A 27,464-nucleotide genomic window follows, 5' to 3' on the forward strand; every position below is an offset into this window, starting at 1 on the left:
AGTGTGTCATTTTCAATTTTTAATATTAAAAATATAGTGAAACCTCCATGAGTCGATGTTCCATGACTCGATATCGACTCATGGCACCACACTAAAAACAAGATTCCATAGTTGTTATGATGGTCCGCTCAAACAGCTTTCCGAAGCATTTCTGTTCTAATACAATTTTTATGAGTCGATGGTCCTTTCAGATTTCGACACATGGAGGTTTGGCTGTAATTTTATGAAATGCCCTCGGATTACGGTGGTCATTATTCAAACTTACACTCCCGTGCATAAGTTTGGGTTCACCCCCTTAAAAACATGCAAAAGCGTTCTGTCCATATCTATGTGATTACAAGTTCAATTGAACTCATTAAGCCGCATTCGAAAGGCAAAGAGTTATTCTTACTTCGTATGTATTTTTCCAAAAACATTTTTTGAATTTTGTATACTAAATTTTTACTTAAAGTTGTTACATTTTTCAAAAAACACACTGAAAAATCATATCTAATTTCCTCAGCATTGGATCGACCAAAATTTTAAATCAAAGTGTCATGAGAATCGTAATCTTATATTCTTTGAAGAGACCCCACAAAATTTTGGCGGAAAAATCTGGAAAGTATTCAAAATCAATGAAACAGTCAGTCAAGTCATCGTGCAAAAGTTTGGGTTCACCCCTCAGTATGGTGTATCGTGCAAAAGTTTGGGTACACCTGAACTTTCTTAAATCTGTGAAATCTCCAACCAATCATGTACGCGCCATTATTTGCGATCAAAAAAGCTTTAAACTATAAAAATCAGTTGAAAAATGGTAGAGATATTGACATAAATGATATGCGTGCGGCTCAGGTGAACCCAAACTTTTGCACGATTTGCATCATACTGAGGGGTGAACCCAGACTTTTGCACGATGACTTGACTGACGGTTTCATTGATTTTGAATACTTTCCAGATTTTTCCTCCAAAATTTTGTGGGGCCTCTTCAAAGAATATAAGATTACGATTCTCATGACACTTTGATTTAAAATTTTGGTCGATCCAATGCTGAGAAAAAAAAAGATATGATTTTTCAGGGTGTTTTTTGAAAAATGTAACAACTTTAAGTAAAAATTTAGTATACAAAATTCAAAAAATGTTTTTGGAAAAATACATACGAAGTAAGAATAACTCTTTGCCTTTCGAATGCGGCTTAAAGAGTTTCAATTGGACTTGTAATCACATAGATATGGACAGAAAACTTTTGTATGTTTTTTAGGGGGTGAACCCAAACTTATGCACGGGAGTGTATAGGGTCGGTGTTCCCTTAGTAGACATTCCCCTATAGTCGCATTAGTGGCTTTTTACGGCCGTTTTGCTATAAATGCTATAAATCGTTGGAAAATATTTTTTGACGTGAAGGTAAGGAGCTATTTATCTAAGTACAAAAACATAGCTCGTTTTTGTTCATTAAATGATTAAGTTTTGCTTAAAATTTAAGCTCCCTTGCAACCATAATAAACCTATTGTCCCTAGCACTACTAATAGAAACTATTTTTTGTCAAACGAAAAAACTGATAAATTAAAAACTTTTTTACATCAACCGAAAGCTTTTGATACACACTTTAAAGGAAAAATATAAAAATGTTGTAAAACTAATGTTTTTATTTGTATTTTGCCTACGCCGTGAAGCTAGTGCTACTATAGGAACATAAATTATAAATAGTGCTACTATAGGCACATGTGTTCCTATAGTAGCACAAGCGATAATAAATACAAAATTTTAGTTTTCGTGGTTTTCATATGTTTTTTACACCTAGTTTTCAAATGATGTAAAAATAATTCCGCTGGCTTTATTTTTCGATTTAATATGAATAAATATTTGTTGTTAGCTATGCGACTATTGGTACATCGACCCTATATAAAAATTGTTTCTTGAAGCCCACAAAACGATGACAAGAAAATTAACACAAAATATTGTTCATCACATTTGAACGTTTTACTTTTCATCTCATGAAATGAGCCACCTGCTTCGAACAGATAAAACACTAATGTCTTTGCAGTAACCGCACCGTTTTCAAATGCCCGTCAGCTAGCAAAAAAAATGATGCTGATTCCAATAGCATAGCGAAAAGACCACGGAAGTTACACTCGGTAATAAAACATGTATGTTCATGTAAAGCAAATAGCGCACGTAAACGCACAAAAAGAAACATGTTTTTACACTTGTAGAGAAGGTCAACATCGGTAGAAACAAAGTGGCAACTTACAAGAGGCATACGGGTACGTGATTTTGAGTGAAATTCGACAGCCCGCTGCAAATATATACGTTTAAGGACAACGCAATCTGAAATGCAAACATTAACGAATGTTTATATAGAGCTATTTAAATACGTTGACATCTACTTGTCATGTGCTGATAATCTATAACGAAAAAAAAAAAATAATACATCACACATCTCGTTTGTAGCTTCATCATCTGCAAACACCATTTAACATAGGATCAACAGATTTGTCTATCTACTATCGCAATTAAGAATTTTGCTTATTAGCGCAGAAAGTGCTAATCTGCTACAGATAGAGGGTGTAAGGAAATGTTAAAGCTGCAACTCATTCAACGTAGGTACCCAGTTCGCAGCACAAATGGCTTTCATTCCTATAAATATTTAATATCAGTTGAAAACATACGAAACGAAACATTATCATTCGCTAATGAGATTATTGCAAATTACAAACGTTCGCTATACTGTTGAATGCTGATAATAATATGAAGATGGGGTTATTGGGGCATAATGAGCCTAAAGCAATAAAGTTATGGAATAGAATTCTCTGGATATGTGTTCGCGTTTTTTATCATCCAAATATCTTAATAATCTTTTTCTTCTTCTTCTTCTTGAAATTACGTCTCCATTGAGATAAAGCATGCTTCTTAGCTTCAGCTACAGCTGAAAATGCTGAAGAACTCTTCAAAAAGTTACACATAACCGGGCGCTTCTGGATTAACACACCTAGCTGTATATAATTTGAAAAAGAGATTTTGTGCTTTTTTCTGCTCCATTTACTCAAATTTCACAACACACAAAGATGCGAAGCTTCTTGATGTGAAGAAGAGATCATCACAGGAGCATTTACTGGGACATGATTATTTTACTGGGACATGATTGTATTAAAAATATAAATTTTTGCTCGAGTCGAGAATAACGGATGTTCAATAAAAAAATGATTTTAATACATTACTGAGCGTATTACAAAAGAGCGTATCGTAACACTGCTTCCTAGGTGGGCTCTGTCGCGCTCGGTTCCGCCTATCAGCATGAACTTTGTTTTCGACGCATGCACCACCAAAACTTTAGTCGCTTCACGTTTCAGGCGGGTGTACAGGTCTGTCACCGTTCCAAATGTTCTGCCGACGATATCCACAATCCGACGATTTTGTAATAACACTGCGGAACACGTTTTTGTCTCCAGCATCAAAATACCTCTATTTACTTCATAAAGGGTTGCTGAATCCATTGCCGTTTACAGAAATATCATAGCACGTCTAGTTTTTGAGATATTGGTTGTTGAAAATGCAAAAATTGACTATTTCAGCCAACTTGCATGCAAGTTTGCCAGCTTGTAAGGCAAATTATTTACCTAATTTGCCACAGAATTCAAACTTTATGTGTATAACAATACTTATCATCACAGTTTATAATACTTTTGACTCGGAAAAGTTATTTTTTGATGGTCTACAAAAGTATTGTATTTTGACATATAAGAGAAACGAAGAATTTAGTATGGAGACTACAAGCATATTGAAAAAATCGGTTTAATCTAAATTTAATCGTGCAATTTCAATCAAAATACATCTAAAATGAAAGTTTAAGTCCTCTTTTGCATGCTAGATGGATAAGATGACAAAAAAGTTTGATAAAATATACTTCAAATTTTAGGTAAACATCGATAAAATCAATGTTTTATACAACTTTGGCGACCTGTAGCCAAAAATTGTAACGTGCTGGGAAATTTCTGAGAACGGCATCAGATTCAGCAACCACAAATCTACTAGAGACACATAATTTGATCCTTGAGACACGCAAAAATGTCATTTTTGTTGCGCTGTGTAATTGTACCTCGGTTATTGAACCCGGCTCTCCGCATGACGCCTTCTAGCGCGATGTTTAATAGCAGGCACGAAGGTCCATCACCTTGTCGAAGTCCCCGGCGGGATTTGAACGAACTGGAATGTTGGCCCGAAATCTTCACGCTATTCGGCACACCGTCCATCGTTGCTCTTATTAGTCTTTCGAGCTCCCCGGGAAAGCTATACACGTTCATGATTTTCCATAGCTCTTCGCGGTCGATGCTATCATAAGCCGCTTTAAAATCGATGAACAGGTGATGTGTTGGGATTTGGTGTTCACGGCATTTTTGGAGGATTTGCCGTACAGTGAAGATTTTCTCCGTCGTCGAGCGGCCGTTAAAGGAACCAGTTTGATAGCTTCCCACAAACTCATTTGCTATCGGTAATAGACGAAGGAAGAAAACGGGATAGCGTTTCGTAGGCGGCATTCAGGATAGTGATCGCACGATAGTTATCAAATTCCAGTTTGTCGCCCTTCTTGTAAATGGAGCATATGACACCTTGCTTTCATTCCTCCGTCAGCTATTCCGTATCCCAGATTCTGACAATCAGCCGGTACAGACAGGCGGCCAACCTCTCCGGGCCCATTTTGATGAGTTCAGCATCAATACCATCCTTACCAGCTGCCTTGTTATTCTTGAGCTGGTTGATGGCATCTTTAACTTCCCTCTATGTAGGAAAAGGTTGGTTTCCTTCATCAGTCGTGCTGACGTAGTCACTTCTTCAGCTGTCATGACCCTCTGCGCCTGTGTTCTCCGTGCCTTTCAGGTGTTCATCGCAATGCTGCTTCCACATTTCAATCACCTCACATCCGTCCGTCAAGATGCTTCCATCCTTATCCCTACACATTTTGGCTCACGTAGCTTCTCGTAGAACTTTCGCGTTTCTTATAAACGATGCAGCTGCTTCATTTCTTCACATTCCGTTTCATCCAGGCGGCGAATTTAGTCCCGGAATAGGCGGCTTTGCTGCTTTCGTTTCCTTTTATATCACTCCACGTTTTGTCGCGTTCCTTGCTGCAGCATTGCAGCCCGCGCTGCATTCATCTCCTGCAAAACCTGCCTTGGGGCTGTCCATTAATTACGTAAGGGTTTATAGGGGGAAGGGGGGCTTTCTGAGATTTCTTACGCGCTATACATTTTATTTTTTATTTTTATACACAAAATCTTACCACGGGGAAAGGGGGGTTGAAAACCCCCGAAAATTGTCTTACGTAATTAATGGATCAGCCCCTACATTCTTCGTCGAACCAATCGATACATGCCATCCACGTAGTTCCACGTACCCGACGATGCTCTCGGCTGCGTTGTTGATGGCTGTTTTTATGGTGCTCCAGCAGTCCTCAATAGAGGCTTCGTCAAGGTCGCCCTGTTCCGGCAACGCTACTTCAAGATGCTGTTGCGTGCATTGTTGATGACGGATAGTTTTGGGCGCAGTTTAACCATCAGTAGATAATGATCAGAGCCAATATTAGCGCCGCGATAGGTTCTGACGTCGGTTCTATCGGAGAAGTGCCGTCCATCGAATAAAACGTGGTCGATTTGTGATTCCGTCTGCTGTGGTGATCTCCAGGTGTACCGATAAGGGAGGCTGTGCTGAAAGTAGGTGCTACGAATCCATACTTTTGGATGCGGCAAAATCTATTAGTCGTAGGCCGTTCTTTTTCGTCAGCCGGTGGGCGCTGCACTTTCCAATCATCTGTCTGAACTCCTCCTTCTGGTCAACCTGAGCGTTCAAATTTTCTATGATGATCTTGATGTAGTGGCTTGGGCAGCGGTCGTACTCGCGTTCGAGCTATGCGTAAAATGCGTCCTTGTAATCATCAGTGCTTCCGGAGTGAGGGGTATGCACGTTTATGATGCTGAAGTTGAAGAACCGGTCTTTAAGCCTTAACTTGCACATCACGCGCCTTTGCATATCACCCATCACTATAAAAGCTGTTCCCAGCTCACGTGTGTTGCCTAGCTCTGGTAGATGATATGGTTACCTCTAAACGTTCGCACTTTCGAACCTGTCCAGCACACCTCCTACAGCGCTACGATGCCAAAACCGCGGATCTTCAGTACATCGGAGAGTACACGGGTAGAAATCAGAATCCAAAAACTAGATTATGGCTCATGATATCATGATTCCAGCGTGTTTTGGTCTTATGAAAATACACCATGATTTGAACTCATGATATCATGAGTCCGATTGCCGTAACGCAACACACGCGTTAGGTTTTTGTAGCTGATTGCTCGGAATCATGATTCAAATGCCAAAAATGCTGAGTCGCGCTACCGTTTATGATCGACAAAATAAAAAAATAGTTAAAAATAGCATACATTGGGATTCGAGCCAAGAACCTTTCGATTGTAAGCCACGTACTCTACCACTCAACCGCTTCGTCATCTTGAATTAAGTGTGATCGATACGAATGACCTGAAGCAAAGTGCGCCGCTTAGTGTTTTCACACTGGATGTTACGCTTATGGGGAATCATGATTATGACTCCAGGAATCATGATTTGTGATCCTGATCCTAACCAATTTATGAATTTCATGATTTGTAAATCATGGTGTGGGGATCAGATTTTTATCCGTGTATGCGTGTGCTTCCGATAAAGTTAAGAGATTTGCAGTTTCACGTACCGAACTTCCAATCGCTAGTCCATTTCCGTCGCTGTGGCCGATTGTTCTGGTTCGTATTATCTCATTGACGTTCCTGTGTTTACGGCTGGCTTGCAGGGCCTGACACCAATTCCTTAGATTTCCGGAGGACCATTCCCTCTATATGTTCGGAGGGCCAAAATGAACAGTTTAGCTTAGAGTACTTCTCTGGCACTCGGAGGATAATCAGCCGCATCTGACATGGGGAACGGACGCTGTTATGAGGAATCTCTTGACTGTCGAATTCATTGGAAAACACTAGCTCCATGCATCGATAAATTCGGGAAATTTGGGTTACATGCATGGCTCATTTCGCTACTCACCACATAGTGGTATGCGCTAGTGTCTATGCACGAAAGATTGCATAAAGGTAACGCTGAAAATATGTGTATGGTGAAGTGCGTCCAACGAATTATTTCTTCAAAATGGGAACTATTTTCGAAAAAAAAATTTGGTGCCGGTTATACACAATGCTATGATGATGGCTATCACGGCTACCAAATATTTTTTTCGATTAAAGCTTTCATTTATGAAAGATTTGCAATTAGATATATTTCCCTACACAAAATAAAATTAGAAAACTTCTACTGATCAGCTGTGAACATGAGCAAAGCAGGTCGTAGAAACAGGTATTAGAAGAAAAGGAAGTTATTATGGAGTGTAATGGTTGCGTAGAATTAAACAACCTTGCAAAGCGTGCATTTTCCTAAAAAACAAAGCTGGTACAATTGATGGGCCAAACACTACTCAAACATATTTTTAACGAAATACATACGAATTAAGTCTAACTTATTGTCTGTCGATTTAGACGTGTGTTTCCAGATGTATGGATATCTTTTTTGGGGTGACCACAAATTTTGGCACGGGAGTGTACACCACTGGCGTCGCGATTATTACGTATATCATCATTAACATTGTTGTAACATGATTGGTCAATTCACCTCGTTTTAAATGTTAAATGTTATTTAGCACAATATTCCCGATTATTTAAAGCAGATCAAGAAATATCAGAAAATTTATTTTCTTTGTTTCAGCAAAATGAATACTATTAGGATAGGAACACTTGTTCTACTCATGTTGAATATATACTTCAGTTATGCAGATCCCGGTGTAAAATCGGACGTTACAAAGGTATTTATCATGAATAAATGTTGTAAAATTATTAATAATACTTCTATTTTACTTAGAACATTCGTGACAAACGTGACCATTATTATAGCGAAGGCGTAGGAAATTTTTATTCAAATTTTAATGAACCTGATAATGCAATCACGACTGTATTGCCGCTACTGGACACAGATGGCACATCGAAGGTAGCCAACGATGTACCCACCGATAACGATGATGGTGAAGATGATGCACTAGTTTCGCATTCGCTTGATGATGAATTCCATTATTTTCGGTAATTGCGGTGTATAATATGGTCAATTGAATTAGTTTCTCAATATAAAACACTTTTTATCTGTTTTATACCATTTTCATTTAACGATTGAATCAGACCGAATCCCGATTCCGGAGTAGAAGGAAAGCTTAACTATGATTGGAATAACGATGATACCAATGAAAACCGCTTGGTAAGTTATAAAATCTGTTTCATAAATTTCATCATCAAGTAAATTCGTTCATAACGGAGATTGAATCAAGTGAAATTTTAATGCGAGTTAATTTATAAAGTTAATTTTCGAATTTTATAACTTAAAAATGTTGCGTAATGAGTCATAATGCAAATGAAATTATGTAGTTACGTAATAATTTTAGGCTGCTCCATGACAGATTAGCGTGATGAAAAACAGTCTCTTAAGACAAGTAATCCTGACTTGAACACAACATTTTTTGAAATTTTGATAATGGTAGTAATAGTTGAATTACTTGGAGCATAGATCCTTCTTCTTTTCTTGACATTACGTCCTTATTGAGACAGAGTCTGCTTTTCAGCTCAGTGTTCAATGAGCACTTCCACAGTTATTAACTTAGAGCTTTCTCGCATTCATATATCGTGTACGATGATACACTATGACCAGGGAAGACAATTAAATTCCCATTACGAAAAAAATCTCTTCTAAACTTTAAATAAAAAAAAAACAATACATTGTAATTTTCAGATTTTTGGAGATTGTTCAATCGATTTGTATGATTTTTTCAAACATTCTCCTTAATTTATGACATTGTAGAGTCCAAAATGGGGACCAAGAAAATTTTAAATTAGAAATAAAAATAAAACCAAAAATCAAATAGGATGGCTGATCTAGTGTAATGTGTTATGTCCAATAATTTAAGTAGTGTGGTTTATAGCATGTTATAGATAACATGAACCATGTCGAAACAAAAAAAAAATTGTATAAAAATTTTTATTCAGTCAGAAAAATACAACACAATTAAAAAAGTGGTGCGTTGCTAGAATAGCGTGTCTTAAGCGTAGTCCGCAGCTGACAAGAAAAGCGCTTAAGAAAAAAATCCGCTTTTTATCAAAGTATAGTGGCTATAACCACTATTATTGGAACATGTTCTAATAATGGAGGAAGTGCTTCTTTGGAAAGATTTAATGATTTTATAACTTTAAGATTATTTTTTACGTAAAAAGTATACAAAAAATTTCTAATGACGTATTCATATATAAAAATCCGCTTCCGTTTTTTTTGCGATTTATCATATCTCAACCCGTTATTATTGCCTCTATCACTAGTTCAGGTGCACTAGTCATTACGATTTTGATGATGTTTTGGGGTAAAAACATGATGCAAATAGAGAAGTTTATTTATCACGCCTATTTATAATAGACTATAGATTTATTGCTTGAAAACAAAACGTTTCATCAAGCAGTTTTTCAGTACAATTACTTTCATTCGGTTGTAGAAACATGTAACACGTCATTTTTTTTACAGAAGTATTAAACATTTTGTATGCATTTTTCTCTCAACACACATAGGATGTCCGTGGAAAAAAAAATATTCCCTTCTATCCCTTAAGATTGTATCCTAAGCGGGCTCCTTCCGGTTTCCTTGGCTTGAGAGGCAAAAAGTATTACTACAACGGTGCAAAACGGGTACCATCCGGATTCACAGGTAAGCGGAATCAATGTTGAAAGCAGTAATGATATTAATGATACGCAAACCCATTTACCACAGGAATGCGAGGCAAAAAAGCTTTCTATGACATGAACAGCAGTTTTGACGATAACACAAACCAGCTTGAATTAACGAAAGATATTCATTTCGATGAGCTACTGCAAAGAGAAAGGGCTTTTCTTGAAGAACTGTATAGAATCCATCAAATAGAACAGGAAATCAGCAATAATCCTTCGATTTCTACATTTCAAACTAGCGAAAAGAGGGCTCCATCTGGCTTCCTGGGAATGCGTGGAAAAAAAGCAACTGAAGATAGCAGCTCAAATTCTGAAACTAAACGAGCGCCTTCAGGATTCTTAGGTATGTAGAATCACGTAATGCACATTTTTGTTTATACTTAGATAAATTTTAATATAAAACTAAAAAATGTACATTCATTCGAAATAGTTCCCCTATAAACTTAGATTTTAGCAACTTCCCAACTTTGACTACACTACTTTGCAACGCTTTTTGTATGGATATTTTTCAAAATTTGTGTGATCTGTCATACGTCAATAAGACCCAACTCCTTTATTCTCAACCGTTAATAAAATTCTGATTCTGGTCCAACCAATTTTTATCTTTCATAAGGTAATTCGATTATATGACATTTCCCAGAATGACGTTCCCCAGAATGACATTCCCCAGAACGCCATTCCCCAGAATGAGACATTCCCCAGAATGAGACATTCCCCAGAATGAGACATTCCCCAGAATGAGACATTCCCCGGAAATCCATTCCTCAGAATAGGACATTTCCCAGAAAACCATTCCCCAGAAAGGGACAATCCCCAGAAAAAAATTACAAGATATTGTTGGCTGTTAAAATTCAGGTTAATGGTAAATAGTAAACACATTTAACTGAAAAATTCAAGGAAAACCAAATTATAGTTTTCATAGGTGAAACATATTTTTTTAACGACAACACTTCCGATTTGTTGCAGTCTTTGATTTATTAATTAGAAAGCTTTGGAACCATTTATTAATTAGAAATCTTTAGAACCGCTTGGACGTTTTTTATATATTTTGACGATTTTCTCCTTACAAATTTCAATCTGGTTTAGCCCCTCCTTAGAGTTGATAGATTCTGTTCAAATTTTTACAGTAGTTTATTGTAGTCTGACTAATGTGGGCCACTCTAGTGCATATAGACTACGATATTTTATAGCTATTAATCTTTGCTGTAAAAAGAAATTATCAAAGACAAGAGAAATTTTCTAGTGTAATTGTGATTCATTAATCTACATAAGGTACCGCGGGGCAAGTGGGTAAATGGGGTAAGTGAAAACAATTGATATATTTTACTGAATATGTGAATTAACGTTTTAAACTCATGCGTAAACCTTTGAGGTCATTGAGAATATTACGATAGGTAAAAGATTTCTGAGATTTTTCAGCCATTATTGCATAATAGAGTGAAAAATTGTTAACCTGTCAACTGTTACTCCGTAACAAGTTGGCGACGTACAATCATATTTTAATATTTTCAGTGGAAAAAAGTTGCGGAAAATAATTTCCTGTACCACTTCTTAGTTGTCCTCTGTGACAGTTTCAAACTGCAATAAAAATAGTTTTAGAATTAATTCGACGTAGACCTAAAAATAACTAAATTTAAACACCGTCAATTTTCTTATCGAGTGGGGCAAGTGAAAAGTTTATCATTAGAGATTGAATTTGTGTTTTCTCTTTAAGTAGCCATAAGTAAACATGGTTCGCAATTATCATAGAAAAACATAAAGTGCTGATAATTCAAGAAACACTACTCAAGCGTTAAAAGCTATTAGAAATCATGGAACTTCTTTAAAAAATGTTGCCAAACATTACAATAATAATATGTCTACTTCGGGCAGCCAATTAAAAGGAAGACGTTGACTGAAAAGTTGCAATATTAGAGAACACACGGAGATCTCGTGGAATGTCTATGTAAAGCTAGTTCAAAACATAAAAATGGGGTGTAGGTCTATCCACATAAAAAAGATTCTAAGTCCGTTATTGAACATTCTATTCTACAGAGCAGAAATGCAATTGCTGTCCTATAATGTAAGAACTAACATTGGAAATGTTGCAGTTATAATGTTGTCGAATCATTTCAACTAACATAACTGAACAGAAGAAAATTCAAGTGAAAACAATAACATTTTCTTTGTTTACATGTTACTTATGTAATTGTTCATTGGGAAGCCTTAACAAATGTTAAAGCTAATAGAAATCGTGAATATAACTGTTTGTTTTTGAATTTATTGTTCAAAACGGTAAACTTTTCACTTGCCCCACTTTTGGGGCAAGTGAAAAGTAAGGACACATTTTTCAAAAACTTTTTCTGTATTTTTTTCTTCAATTTTTCATAAAAATAATTTCAGCATGCTGCTTATATTTAGTGGGAGTCAAGCTAAAGAATATATACGACCTCATTTGTTTCAATTTAAAGTCTCTAGAATTTGAAGAATCTTAACTATGCGAATTCCATTACCCACTTGCCCCACGGTACCTTAATTACGAAGACAATAAACCTAGGAAGAACAGCATATGTTCAAAAGAAGGAATAATATGCTATGAAAGCAAAAAAAAAAAAACATTCCATCAATTTATTTTGTACTTATGAAGAATATTACACTACAGTCAACTCTCCCTTACTCGATATTGAAGGGATCATCGAGTTAGGGAGGTATCGAGTTACAGAACACAAAATCAGCGCAATTGCTATCCAAGGGACCATCGAGTTAGCCATGAAAACCAGCTTTTATTATGGTTATCTAACTCGATATCGAGATACCGAATATCGAGTAAGGGAGAGTTAACTGTAAGGGGTCATGCACAAATTACGTCACGCTCCAAGGGGGGGGGGGGGGGTGGTCAAGCCAAGCGTGACAAGCCTTACAAAATTTTCAAAGGACTCATACAAAAAACGTGACAAAGGGAGGGGGAGGGGGTCGTAAAAGTCGAAATTTAGCGTGACATAATTTGTGTACCATCCCTAATATAAATCACCCTTTGGAAATACAATTAGAAAGAACAGCCAATTTTAAAAGAAGGAAGAATAACTATGAAAACAAAAAAAAAATCAATAGCTTGGGTCAAGTTTGATCATAAAACATAGTATGACATATGTAAGTGCAGCTTATTTTGAACGGTTGTGCTACTTTTCTCCGAATGACGGTTCCCCGAATTTCGTTTCCACGAACGCCAGTTCCCATAATGCCAGTGCCCCGAATACCCTATTTCCACGAATAGCCTAGTTCCCCAAAAAGTATTTAGCTCTTATAATTGTCATAACTACTTGACTATTCTTTACTTGATTTGCGGTTCTTTCGAGTTTCACGATCATCGGCATTTTTGGCAAAATGTACTTACACATTTAGTCGAGGATAACCTTATAATCTACATTATCTTCTTCTTTTAATCGCTTATCATTCTTTCTAGTTCAGCACCTAGTCCCCAAAGACTATTCTTGCACCTATTTGAACTGCCTCACTTTTTAGGGAAACGAGTCATTCGGGGAAATGTCTTTTTTGGAAATGGGTCATTCGGTAAGCTGGCATTCGGGATTCGGCTGATGGCGCTATGCCACCTTCAATTTTTTTGTGATCTCGTTGTTCTCAAATCCGCCGATATTAGCAGGTGCAACGTAATCCGGGTTGTAGTGCTTTGTACAGTGATAAACAGCTGCAATAAAACTGGCTGATAATGCAGTGATTTACGTGTTATATTTTATTTGCCCAGGGGCCCAGATAGCCGTAGCGGTAAACGCGCAGCTATTCAGCATGACCATGCTGAGGGTCGTGGGTTCGAATCCCGCTGGTCGAGGATCTTTTCGTAAAGGAAATTTTCTCGATTCCCAGGGCATAAGAGTATCTTCGTACCTGCCACACGATATACACATGCAAAAATGGTCAAGCGGCAAAGAAAGCTCTCAGTTAATAACTGTGGAAGTGCTCATAAGAACACTAATCTGAGAAGCAGGCTTTGTCCCAGTTAGGACGTAATGCCAGAAAGAAGAAGAAGATTTTATTTGCGACGATTTTAAAGATGGCTTGTGGCGTGCTAAATTTTTGCATGATTCCGTTAGTGTTACGCCACCCGGATAGTTTTTTTTTTCGTTTGGAATAAGTGTGACTTTGACAAAATAATCATACGATTGTGAGATTTATATCATTTTTAATTTGAAAACCTGTGTTAAGTATGAAAGCCGCCTTCGATGATAATTATTGTGCTACGCTCATTCCTTGCTTAGCGCTTGAACGAGTCGGTCGACAGGATCCCGGTCTCATCGTACGGCACTTTTTGCAGAGTTCATTTAGGCCTTTTTCCCCACCGCCCGCGTGGGTTTTTGGTTTAATTAGTGAGTTAAACAAGTTTCAGTTTTGTGCAAAGTGAGTGCTTAGACGATTGCGCTTTGCGAAGGAAGCGAACTAGTGAAACTAGTATCGTTCCACCGCAATAAAATCATCGCCCATCATCAATTATCGGTGATTGATTTTTCTCCCGCACCGAGAACAACAACAAGGCAGAAGGCCGACCCGGTCGGTCTACTACCTACGGCGCGTGGACGTTCTCCTGCTGTAGAACGGATAAGTATACATTATCTATTGAATTGCTTTCGCATCTCCGAACAACAGTGTTGAGTTCAAGGTTGTTTTTCGCTTCTCCTCTGTCTCTCTCCCGGTGCAATTTTGCCCGTATAGGGGAGTTGGGTACAAAATAGCCCACTGATTGGTTATTTTTTTTTTTTTTTTTTTTTTTTTTTTTCTTTTTTCTTTCTTTTCTTTTTCTTTTTTTTTTTTTTGTGAATTTGATTTACCCATTTAGGGGAGGTGTGTACAAAATAGTCCACACATATATTTTTTGTTTTTGTTTTTTTTTTTTATTATTATTTTTTTTTTCTTCATTTGGTTGCGGTTAAGCTTTTTTCCGCATGGATGAATCGGATGGAGGCGATACGCCTCCTAGAGATCTCGTTGCTCGAACGCGGTTCTATCAACCGTCTTCGGCTGGGCCTTGGGTTGTCTATTTCCGGCGCAAAAAGAAGATTTTGAACGTGCTCTCGATTTCTCGGGAGCTGACGCGTAAATATCCTGGGACCGTTATTCACCAAGTGAAAGAATCCAAGCTGCGTGTAACTGCACCTAGTTACAAAGCAGCGAATGAAATTGCTCAGCATGAGGCTTTTACTGTGGAATATTGCGTCTATGTGCCGGCACGAGAAGTCGAGGTGGAAGGGAAAATTATCGACGCGAGTCTAACATGCGAAGACATTAAGACTGGCAAAGGCGTCTTTGAGAACCGGTCCATTCCTGATGAGGCTATACTGGATTGTAAACAATTACAATCAGTTTCCATGGAAGGAAATAAGAAAGTGTTTTCGCCGTCAGCCTCGTTTCGAGTGACTTTCCCCGGTTCCGTCCTCCCGAAATTTGTTTGTATTGACAGTGCTTTTTACCCAGTGCGTCTTTACGTGCCGAAGGTATTCAATTGTACCAACTGCAAGCAGCTTGGCCACAGTGCTAGCTATTGCGACAACAAGCCCCGTTGTGGCAAATGCAACCAAGCTCACTTGGAAGATGCTTGCACACAGGAAGCCGAAAAATGTAGCTACTGTCGCGAGGAACTTCATGACCTGCAGAAATGCCCGGCTTATAAAAGACGCATTCGAAATGAGAGTCGCTCAATTGTGAAGCGCTCCAAGAAGACATACGCGGAAATGGTAAAATCTTTAAATCCGTCCGCAAAAGAGTCTTCATCAGCCATCCCAGTTGGTAACTCTTTTCAAGAGTTGTCTTCCGATGAAGCGAACGACGACGAAACCGATGGGGGGGATTCTTCGGAGGTACACGCACCCGGTAAACGAAAGTCTCAATCTTCTCCGGGACTGCGCCGAAAGGTAATGAAATCTTCCCTCAAAAGTTTGCCTAATTCAAAAGGAGGTGGGGCAAATTTGAAATTGCCGAAGAAACAGGTCTTTGATGCTTCCGTTCCGTGTTGCAGCAAAGATCTGCCGCCCCCGCCTCCACCGATTAAATATACTTCAAAAAGAAGCTCTAGACAAGATAGCAAGAAAAAAGCTACTGAAGTCCCTCGCTCTTCCTCGAAAACCCCCGGGGCCAAGCGAGGATTGATAACTTTTACGGCCCTTGTGGATCGCATATGCAATGCCCTCGGAGTTTCAGACTCATTCAGAGGCATACTCGACCTTTTTCTCCCCGCAATAGAAGAGTATCTCAGGGAATTGACTATTTCGTGGCCCCTCCTTGCTTCGATCATATCTTTCGATGGATAATTCATCGAGTGAGGTACAAGATATGATCACTGTGCTACAGTGGAACTGTCATAGTCTAAAACCTAAATTAGACACATTTAAGTTTTTGCTTCACAACTCCGATTGTGATATATTTGCACTCTGTGAAACATGGCTTTCTTCTGAAGATGATCTTAACTTCTACGATTTTAACATTATACGCCAGGATCGAGATGATAATTACGGGGGTGTGCTTTTAGGGATCAAAAAGTGCCACTCATTCTACAGAATCCCCATCCCGACTCATCCAGGCATAGAAATCGTTGCTTGCCAAATAAGCGTAAAGGGTAAAGACCTTTGCGTAGCTTCTGTTTATATTCCTCCAAGAGTTTCAATAAACCGCCGTCATCTCTGGAATGCAGTCTCCATGCTCTCATCTCCAGTTTTAATACTGGGTGATATGAACTCACATGGTACTGGATGGGGCGAATCTTATGACGATTATAGAGCGGCTATTTTCTATGACTTATGCGACGATTTCAACTTGAACATTTTGAACACAGGTGAAGTGACACGTATTTCATCCGACGGCAAAGAAAGCCGTCTTGACCTGTCTTTGGGATCAAGTTCACTATCATTCGATTGCATGTGGAAGGTGATCGATGACCCCCATGGTAGTGATCACTTGCCCATAATAACTTCTATCAGAAATAATTTTGAAAGGTCAGAACAGTCAATTCAGGTTCCTTTTGACCTCACTAGGAATATCGATTGGCAAAAATTTGCATCAGCGGTAACCTTTGGTATCGAATCATTCAACACTCTCCCACCGTTGGATGAGTATCGATTCCTAACAGAATTGATTTATAAAAGTGCATTAGAATCCCAAAAGCAACGAGTTCCAAGTGCATCCTTCAAAAGACGACCAGCCACACCTGGTTGGGATGATGAATGCACTCAGTTGTATCGAGAAAAATCCAATGCCTTTAAAGCTTTTCGTAGATATGGTACCTCAGAACTTTATTTAGAGTACTCGAAGCTCGAAAAAAGACTGAAGAATCTTATTAAAGCGAAGAAGCGTAGCTATTGGCGACGTTTCATCGATGGCCTCTCACGAGAAACTTCAATGACGACGCTTTGGAGAGTGGCTCGCAACATGCGAAACCGCTCATCCTCAAATGAGAGTGACGAATACTCCAATCGTTGGATATTCAACTTCGCGAAAAAGGTCTGTCCAGACTCAGTTCCAGCTCAACCGCCATCCTGGGAAACCCAGAGAGACGATGCGTTGGACAGACCATTCACTATGCTGGAATTTTCTATGGCTCTTCTTTCATCAAACAACTCCTCTCCGGGACGCGATATGATTAAGTTCAATCTTCTTAAAAATCTCCCTGATATCGCTAAAAGACGGTTGCTTGACCTGTTCAACTTATTCATGGAGCACAACATTGTTCCACCTGAATGGAGACAGGTCAAAGTAATAGCTATTCAAAAGCCTGGGAAACCAGCGTCTGATCATAATTCGTACCGCCCGATCGCTATGTTATCATGTTTAAGGAAATTGTTAGAAAAAATGATCCTATCCCGACTCGATCACTGGGTCGAATCAAACAACATGCTTTCCAGTACACAATTTGGCTTTCGCAAGGGCAAAGGAACAAACGATTGTCTAGCGTTGCTTTCATTAGATATTCAACTAGCCTTTGCGGACAAGGAGCAATTGGCTTCGGTTTTCTTGGATATTAAGGGCGCTTTTGATTCAGTTTCCATAGAAATATTGTCAGAAAGCCTGCACAATAGTGGTTTACCTGGAATATTGAATAATTTCTTGTACAATCTGTTGTCAGAAAAACACATGAGCTTCACTCTCGGTCAACTGACAACTTCCAGAATTAGCTATATGGGCCTTCCCCAAGGCTCATGTCTGAGTCCCTTGCTTTATAATTTTTATGTTAAAGATATTGACAACTGTTTGGAAGAACCATGCACGCTAAGACAACTTGCAGATGATGCTGTGGTTTCTATGAAGGGCCCACGAGCGGAAATCTTGCAAAGACCATTGCAAAATTCCCTTGATAATCTATCCACTTGGGCTAGAAATTTAGGGATCGAGTTTGCTCCGCAAAAAACTCAACTGGTCGTATTTTCAAGGAAGCGGAATCCTGCCCAACTAAAGCTTAAGCTTTTGGGAACAGACATCGACCAGTCTTTGACTTCAAAATACCTTGGGGTCTGGTTTGATTCAAAAGGCACTTGGCGAACTCATATTAGGTATTTAACGGAAAAATGTCAACAAAGGATCAATTTTCTACGAACAATTACCGGAACATGGTGGGGTGCTCACCCGGAAGACCTCATAAAACTCTATAAAACAACCATTCTCTCTGTTCTAGAGTATGGCTCTTTCTGTTTTCTCTCAGCAGCAAACTGCCACTTGATTAAATTGGAACGAATTCAATATCGTTGTTTGCGTATCGCCTTAGGGTGTATGCACTCGACACATAATGCGAGCCTAGAGGTTCTGGCAGGGGTTTTACCGCTACAAAACCGATTCTGGGAGCTCTCGCTAAGAATACTTATTAAGTGTGGAGTGAGCAACACACTCGTCATCGAAAACTTCGAAGAATTGCTCAAACTGAACACTCAGTCAAAATTCATGAGAGTTTATCTCTACTACATGTCATCTGACATTAGTCTTCCATGTTATAACCCTCCACGTGTACGCTTCACCAATGACAGTTCCTCTGTTGAATATGATCTGTCCATGAAACAAGCTATTCATGGAATTCCAGATCAACTTCGATGTATAACTATTCCACGTATTTTCAACGCAAAGTTCCAGAATGTCGATTCCTACAGGAGATATTTCACTGACGGGTCACGTATAAATGGATCCACTGGCTTCGGTGTCTTCAATGAAAACTCTTCCGCCTTCCGAAAACTTCAGGAACCTTGCACGGTTTATGTTGCTGAGCTGGCAGCAATCAACTTCGCTTTGGGGATGATCTCTAACATGCCCGCAGACCACTTCTTCATCTTCTCGGATAGTCTCAGTTCTATTGAGGCTCTCCGATCGATGAAACCTGTAAAGCATGCATCTTACTTTCTTACAAAAATAAGAGAGCAGATGTGTGCACTGGTCGAAAGATCATATAAGATTACCTTTGTATGGGTCCCCTCACATTGCTTAATTTATGGCAATGAGAAGGCGGACTCTCTCGCAAAGGTGGGCGCTGAGGAAGGTGAGATATATGATAGAAGAATTTCACACGATGAGTTGTTTCATTTAGTACGTCAAAGTTCTCTTCACGGTTGGCAAAGCGACTGGCTAAATGACCAACTGGGACGGTGGTTACACTCCATAATCCCTAGAGTTTCCTTGCGAGCGTGGTGGAAAGGTTGGGATGTAAGTCGAGATTTCATTCGCGTGATGTCAAGACTTATGTCCAACCATTACTCGCTAGACGCACATTTGCACAGGATCAACCTCGCGCTGAGCAATATATGTAATAGGTGTGGTTCCGGTTATGATGACATCGATCACGTAGTTTGGCAGTGCCCGGATATGGACGCCTCCAGAGCACAACTTATGGATACCCTTGTGGCCCGAGGTAGACAACCCTATGTTTCAGTTAGAGATGTGTTGGGCTCCCGCGATCTCGTCTACATGTTGTCGATTTACGATTATCTTCGCTTGTGTTGTATAAAAGTTTAATTCTCTTGTGTTCTCTTCCCCAGTTTTTTTTTTTTTTCTCTCTGTGTTATGTCCCATTTGTGTTGGATTGATGTTCCTGGCCATCCGGCAATCGAAAACCCACATGAAGTTGGTATACGCCATGATACGACAAACGAGCAACCACGAAATACCACCCGGATGAGCTGCAAAGAACCCTGTAACCCAATCCCAACCTAGCCCTTCCTAAAAATATTTGTGACCACTAACCTCGAGTTGCCACGAGTACCCTGGCTCCAACCCGGACTAAACTTGGTACTTAAGAAGTTAAACAATTGTAAAAAAGTACAAAAATGAATCTCGGCTCCGTAAAGCGTTAAACGCGATAGAGCCTTAAATAAATGAATTGGTAAAAAAAAAATTGTGCTACGCAGAAATTAGTTCAAACCAAATTCAGATATGAAACCATTCAGAGGATGTCGATTCAAATTCCCAACAGATTAATATTAAAGTTTTTGAGGAAACGTGTTTTTACTCGGCGTTTCAATAAGTGGACGGATTTGGTGAGTTTGTTCCGATTTAACCGCTATTATTAATTCTGGGCTATTTCTGTAGCATGGGGTTGGGTCACTTTATCTTCTCGTTTCAGAGAGCGAGTAATGGCGCTCAAACCAAAGCTTCTTAGCTAGGGCACAAGGTGGAAATACCTGTGTCTCATCCCTGGAAGACGAACACGCATGGAGTGACTTTAACTTTCTTAGCAACGTCACTCCCAACGATAATGAAAACATTACATTCACGCTTACACTCAATTACAAAAAGTATACTAAACTACACATACACTAAATTTCAATCCGGTCACATCACTCGCTTATAGTGAATCCTAGACTATTAACCTTCCCATCATCCAACTCCTTGACATCTATGAGGGCGTCGGTGAGTCGCTGGCCTCTCTTCAAGTAGGTGTCATATCATCATTTTCCTTTCCTTTCCTCGTAACGGAGAAGATGGGCGTGGCCGGCAATGGAAATTATCATGTCTTTGCATCTCTGAACTCCGATTGGATAACTATTTGATTCAAAATAGTTTTCCATGAGTAATTGGAATAAGTGTTGTAAAGTTTCTAACATGACAGTTTTCAGTATGCAATCTACGAAATATTCCGTTACCACGCAACGCAACGCAACGCAACGCAACGCAATGGGTCATTCGGTAAGCTGGCATTCGGGGAAATGACAGTAGCAAAATCATGTTAAGCAGATGTAAAATTGTTAAACAGTATTTTCCCCTTAAGATTTTGCTTGGTGAACCACGTACACAATTATTTTGGAATTTCAAACCCCCATCTTTCGTCTTTTGCCTGTACAAACGTTTTGAAATTTGTATAGGCCGTGGTCTTTGGCCAAACCATGCACCCCCATAGATGACCAAGTGGTTTATGGACGGCCCCAGATGGTTTGCCTGAGAAAGGGGAAGCAAACACTCGCCTTTTAAAATATTTATTTTTTGACTTTATCCATTTAGATTTTATTTGCTTGAGATCCATAACAATAATTTTGACCAAATAATATTTTGGGTGAATTGACGCCTGTGTCCGGAATTCGAAGTTTCTGGGAATTCGAATCAATTTAGCAGATACATTTTTTAACGATAATAAAACTAAATAACCAAATTTATTTTTTCCACTATTATAACGTATAAAAACGATTCTGGGGAATGTCCCATTCTGGGGAATGGGATTCTGGGGAACGTCATTTTGGGGAATGTCTTTCTGGGGTTTGGCTTTATGGGAAATGTCCTACAACCGGAAATTCATAATTGTTGTAATGGTGACCAGAGTTTCTTAGGGTTTCCATTTTGTTTTTGTTTTACAGAGTGCACAGACATTACCCTTGGCCTCAGACCCTCATCTCCCCGGAACCATCTTACGGAACTTCTTCGGGGAGGGGCCAGTGCATATAGCCAAGGAAAACTGCTTATCCTAGCTAACTTAAACGATGTACAAGGGTTCAGCCTCTACAGGACTAATCCTCTGCAGCCAACTTTTGGTCGTCACGCCATAGGCGTTGTTATTCTAGCATAATGTGAGTGACAGTCGTAGTTACTGCATTCCAGCACTCGGCATCCTCACACATTCTCTGAATTATATTCTCGGGGGACTGCGTCCCCTCCGCATGTAATGAGCATGTGAGAGATTTCTCTCAACAATGGAACGTGGGCAATTGAACACGACATGTTCCACTGTTTCCTCTACACCAGCACAATTGGGACACGCAAGAGATTCTGAGTGCTCGAACCTATGCAGGTACTGCCTGTAACCACCATGTCCTGGCAGAAACTGCGTCAGGTGGAAGTTCACTTCCTCGTGGTTTCTTTTATACCAATCTGACACATTTGGTATTAGCCGATGGGTCCATCCACCTTTAGTAGAGTTATTCCATTCCTGCTGCAAACCTCTGTGCGTGCTACTCATAAGCACATGATCCCATAGTGCTTTCCAACCGCTTTAGGTTTCTGCTAAGCGCTTTTGACCAGATTGGTCCTCGATACCTTAGTATGGGTAGCGCCACGCCTGCCTTGAGCTTGCGTCTGTTGGCAATCACAGCAGAGTTGTTAGACATCATCCTCAAAAGCGCCTTATAGCCGTAGACGCCTTTTTACAGGCATATTCGACGTGACTAGTGAAGACAAGCTCCATCGATCATTACCCCTAGATGCCTAAGGGATCGCGTGGACTCTATGGTGCAATCACCTACCGAGATAAGCGCCCGTTGCTCGGACTTGCGGTTGTTGACCACCACCAACTCAGTCTTGTGACGAACCAGTCCTAGTTTCCTAGACTTCACCCATTCCTCAACTATGGAGATAGAGTGCGCTGCTGTCAATTCGACTTCCTCCATCGATACGCAATAGACCACTAGGGTGATGTGTGTTGTATTCAAGCGTAAATTTCTCAACTTTTTGAAACATTGATTTTCATGATTATGGATGACACGCTCAAAAAATCATGTCTCACATGAGTTCTGAAAACGATATGCGCAGAATAAATGTAGTTATTACTAAAAATGACATCGTTCAACACGATTCCGTTGTCAAAACTTTCATAAATATGTTCAGTTAAGCTTAATTCACGAATTACTATGAAGAATACAGAAACTCCTTAAGAAAGGCATATTTCACAATTCAAGATGTTTTTAATTTTGAATTAACTTAAAAAGTGAATGATTTGTAAGAGTTTGGCCTTCATATTCGGCTTCATGGTCCCGATTTGAGTAAGTAATGATATTTTAAATATTATCGAACGTTGTTTTCATGGGCGATCAATGTTACCAAAGACAAATTAAAGACCTTCATGTCCCTTGCAAATGCCCAAAATTTTATGGCTCATAAGGTAATCTAGAATGCCGTGAAAAGTGTACTGCGATGTGTCAAACTTGGGTACCTTTTGCACTACCGAGGGACCAAATGCAGTACTAGAAGTGGTACCCAATCTGAGCCCGAGTGCGACGGACCTGATGTTACCCCACATCAGCTAAATAAAAAACTCACCTAAAACATTTTTTAAAACATGCTTTTAAATTTCAGAAAACAAAATACAGTGTATAGGCACAGGCATTGGGTATCAGTACTTGTTTTAAAAATATAAAACTTGCAACATATGCATTTTCAAATGAAAATTTTAAGAAAAAAATGATCAATGTTACGCCGGATTACGGTACACGACGAAATACGTGTCAAATGTACAAATTGCAATTGAAACTGCGAAAAGAAACCACTTGCTCCGGTGGGGATCAAACCACTTGCTTCGGTGAGGATCAAGATGGGCGCTTCAACCTACAAGGCGCGGAGCCCCTTGAGAGACCCCGACGCTCGGAGGTGAACTGAACTCGATTAATACTGTTGCAAAATTGGTACTACACGTGCACCAACCCAAGCAAACTTGTTAGCTGCAAAAATTAATTAATTTGAAAATTGTTTTCCATCAATCAAAAATCCATTGTATCTTTGTCTAAAATAGAATACTATCATTATTTTCTACACATGATGAGCATTTCAGTTCTAATTGAATTAATCACAATGAAAATATGTGATTTTTTTTTAAATAAATACAGATATATTGTACATGGCACACTTACCCCTACTTTTTAATGATGGGTAAGTGGATCAAGTATTATTATCATTTATTGGCAGACTGCTTACGAGAATTTTAACAAGTGTCAATATCCGTAAATGATGTTTTCCTTTATTTTTTTTTCCATTCTCAGCTTAAATTTGTCAAATTGACCATAGAAAATATGTAATTAATCCACATAAAAGTTTTTTTTTAACTTTTCTGGTATAAAAACAAATATAAAAGAATAATAATTTCAAAATTTACACGAAACTTTTCGTGGATTATCTGAACTGAGTTGCAAAAGAGCAAAATATACTAATTTTGCAATTGAATGCATAGTATCGTACCTTATTTGACCATATAAATTGTTTTAGACAGATGATACAAATATATTCATAAATAGAATAGAAGGATTTTAGTTGGTTATTAGTAAATGTAACTTATATTTTGAAACTAAAAGTGTTTATCGAAAACATCCTTATGAATTGTCCTACAATACTTCTCTATAACTTATGTGAATAAATGGATGAATTTTCTCCAAATTCTTCTAGTAACAATGTTTTTTTTTTGTTCAAACTTATGTAAGCTTATGTATACCTATTTTTGATTAAATAAAGATACTTTTTAGTTTTAAAGTATTAAAATGTAACATTACAAGCACTAATCACAAGAACGAGAGTAATATAATTCCTACTATACATAATTACACCACATTTGTTTTGAGAACAGATTTTTTTTTTATTGGTGACCCACTTACCCCACCATAGTGGGACAAGTGGATCATTTGGCGCAAGTTTTTAAGTCTTTTATACTCAATACATAACAATCAGAAGAATCGAAATAAATGACGATTTGAAGTATGTTAGTCCCCCATTTGTTATCCGCAGAAAAAAGTTTGCTATTCACGTTAACTGCACATAACAAACACATTGAAATTTTGAAGTTTACATGTACAAGACGAAACATGTGTCAAATGTACAAATTGAAATTGAAATTGCGAAAAGAACCATGTGCTCCGGTGGGGATCGAACCCACGACTCCACGATAGATGACTTCATTAACGATTTCAACCATTCAAATTTTGCGTCGTATCCAATTCCAATGTCAACAGAGCATTTATACAATTTGAAATAAACATCCTTATATCAGGTCCGTCCCACTCGGGCTCAGATTTGGTACCACTTCTAGTACTGCATTTGGTTCCCCGGTAGTGCAAAAGATACCCAAGTTTGACAGATCGCAGTACACTTTTCACGGCATTCTAGATTACCTTATGAGCCATAAAATTTCGGGCAACTGCAAGGGACATGGATGTCTTTAATTTGTCTTTGCTTATATGATCTCTGGTTTGCTGGAGGTATTACTTCACTCAGCCCCCTGATTAATTGTTAATGCCTCTACGCCATTTCGTCACCTCTGGCTCTATTCGCTCTGACTGCGTCTTGTCTCCGTCACTTACATTTTGAGTTCGACCGCACGCCTGGGCCATGTGAGACTATTTATGATAGATGCTCCTGTGCTTGTTGATGCTCTGGACTTTACTGCGCTGCTCGTCATGCTCTTCGGGCGGACCGGTTGGATGCCAAGGTCGGTCTTGCGATTCCGGTTGAGGGGTGACTTCCGGTACGCCAGTGTCCCGACGACCAAATGCCGGCAATTCGTCGTGATCGATACTACTCGGAGTAGTTCCTGACGGTGAAGCTAGCCTACTTCGATGGAGAGTTCCTCGACGGAGGAATATCTCCAGAAACTGGTAACGTTACGCGTTGTTCTTATTCTGTAGTTGGCCGGTAGACGACTCAAGCCTGTGACTCGCTATGGACGACTCAGAATAGTCCCAGACGGTGGATCTATCTTACTCCGACGAAGATTTCTCCGACGGCGTAAGTTCTCCTTAACCGATGCTATCCGGGCAGATACTGAGGTCGGTCCTGCTATTCCGGTGGAGCGAACATTTCGGTTCACAGGCGCTCCGACGACCATTTCCCGGTGCAACTATGCGATCTATTCATTTAGTCCCCGACAGTGGACTTTACCTACTCCAAAGCTGGTCGGGCAGATGCCGAAGTCGGTCTTCCGGTGGAGAGAAGCTTCCGGTACACAGGTGCCCCGACGATCATTTGCCGGTGCTGTTTCGCGCTCTACTCAGCTGGTCCCCGACGCTGCGTAACAGCTGCACGCTCTTTATTTTCGTCATCGCAAAACTATTATAGAGATAAAGACTACTTCATGGGATTTGGTATCGTCCTGTCGACTCTATAGCTGCTAGTTGTTAAGACCTATCCGCCACTCAGTTCCCGTCGTTGGCTGGTGTGGGTCCGATAGTAACACCACGTCGGTCTTCGTTTCCGAGACTGGCTGCTAAGGCAGCTGCTGGGCTGCATTCATTTATTTAGTTAACATCTACACAGATAACACTGAATCAACAATTTCACGCCACAATACTCGGTTCGTGGCCGCATCTCTCCATCCTCGGTTCTGCCCCACGCTCGCCAAATCGATACGCATTTGGTCCGCCCACCTAGCTCGCTGCGCTCCACGCCTTCTTGTACCAACCGGATCCGAAGCGAACACCATCTTTGCAGGGTTGCTGTCCGGCATTCTTGCAACATGCCCTGCCCATCGTATCCTTCCAGCTTTGGCCACCTTCTGGATACTGGGTTCGCCGTAGAGTTTGGCGAGCTCGTGGTTCATCCTTCGCCGCCACACACCGTTCTCCTGCACACCGCCGAAGATCGTCCTAAGCACCCGACGTTCGAAGACTCCAAGTGCTTGCAGGTCCTCCTCGAGCATCGTCCACGTTTCATGCCCGTAGAAGACTACCGGCCTTATGAGCGTTTTGTACATGGTACATTTGGTGCGGGCGTGAATCTTTTTAGACCGCAGCTTCTTCTGGAGGCCATAGTAGGCCCGACTTCCACTGATGATGCGCCTCCGTATTTCACGGCTAACGTTATTGTCAGCCGTCAGCAAGGATCCAAGGTAGACAAACTCGTCGACCACCTCGAAAGTATCCCCGTCTATCGTAACACTGCTACCTAGGCGAGCCCTGTCGCGCTCGGCCCCACCAGCTAGCATGTACTTTGTCTTGGCCGCATTCACCACCAGTCCAACTTTTGCTGCCTCGCGTTTCAGGCGGGTGTACAGGTCTGCCACCTTTTCAAATGTTCGGCCGACGATGTCCATATCATCCGCGAAGCAAACAAATTGACTGGATCTCGTAAAAATCGTACCCCGGCTGTTAAGCCCGGCTCTCCGCATAACACCTTCTAGCGCAATATTGAACAAGAGGCACGAAAGTCCATCACCTTGTCGTAGTCCCCGGTGGGATCCAAACGAACTGGAGTGTTCGCCTGAAACCTTCACACAATTTTGCACACCTTCCATCGTCGCTCTTATCAGTCTCGTGAGCTTCCCGGGAAAGCTGTTCTCGTCCATGATTTTCCATAGCTCTACGCGGTCGATACTGTCGTATGCCGCCTTGAAATCGATGAAAAGGTGATGCGTTGGGACCTGGTATTCACGACATTTTTGGAGGATTTGCCGTACAGTAAAGATCTGGTCCGTTGTCGATCGGCCGTCAACGAAGCCGGCTTGATAACTTCCC

General features: G+C 39.9%; 1 protein-coding gene across 4 annotated transcripts in view; it reads left to right on the forward strand.

Moving 5' to 3' along the window:
• Positions 1-27,464, forward strand: part of LOC5568206 (tachykinins) — a 72,084-nt gene that overhangs the window by 34,525 nt on the left and 10,095 nt on the right. For 3 of the 4 annotated variants that reach the window (XM_021853586.1, XM_021853588.1, XM_001652085.2), the window contains exons 2-6: positions 7,766-7,862; positions 7,919-8,133; positions 8,230-8,305; positions 9,658-9,793; positions 9,857-10,156. In XM_021853586.1, coding sequence (XP_021709278.1) covers positions 7,770-7,862; positions 7,919-8,133; positions 8,230-8,305; positions 9,658-9,793; positions 9,857-10,156 — 820 coding nt within the window. In that variant the 5' untranslated portion in view covers positions 7,766-7,769. The remainder of the gene's footprint in view (positions 1-7,765; positions 7,863-7,918; positions 8,134-8,229; positions 8,306-9,657; positions 9,794-9,856; positions 10,157-27,464) is intronic. The other variant, XM_021853587.1, reaches the window with a different exon arrangement.

Source organism: Aedes aegypti, chromosome 3, assembly GCF_002204515.2.
Source record: "Aedes aegypti strain LVP_AGWG chromosome 3, AaegL5.0 Primary Assembly, whole genome shotgun sequence".
Lineage (NCBI taxonomy): Eukaryota > Metazoa > Arthropoda > Insecta > Diptera > Culicidae > Aedes > Aedes aegypti.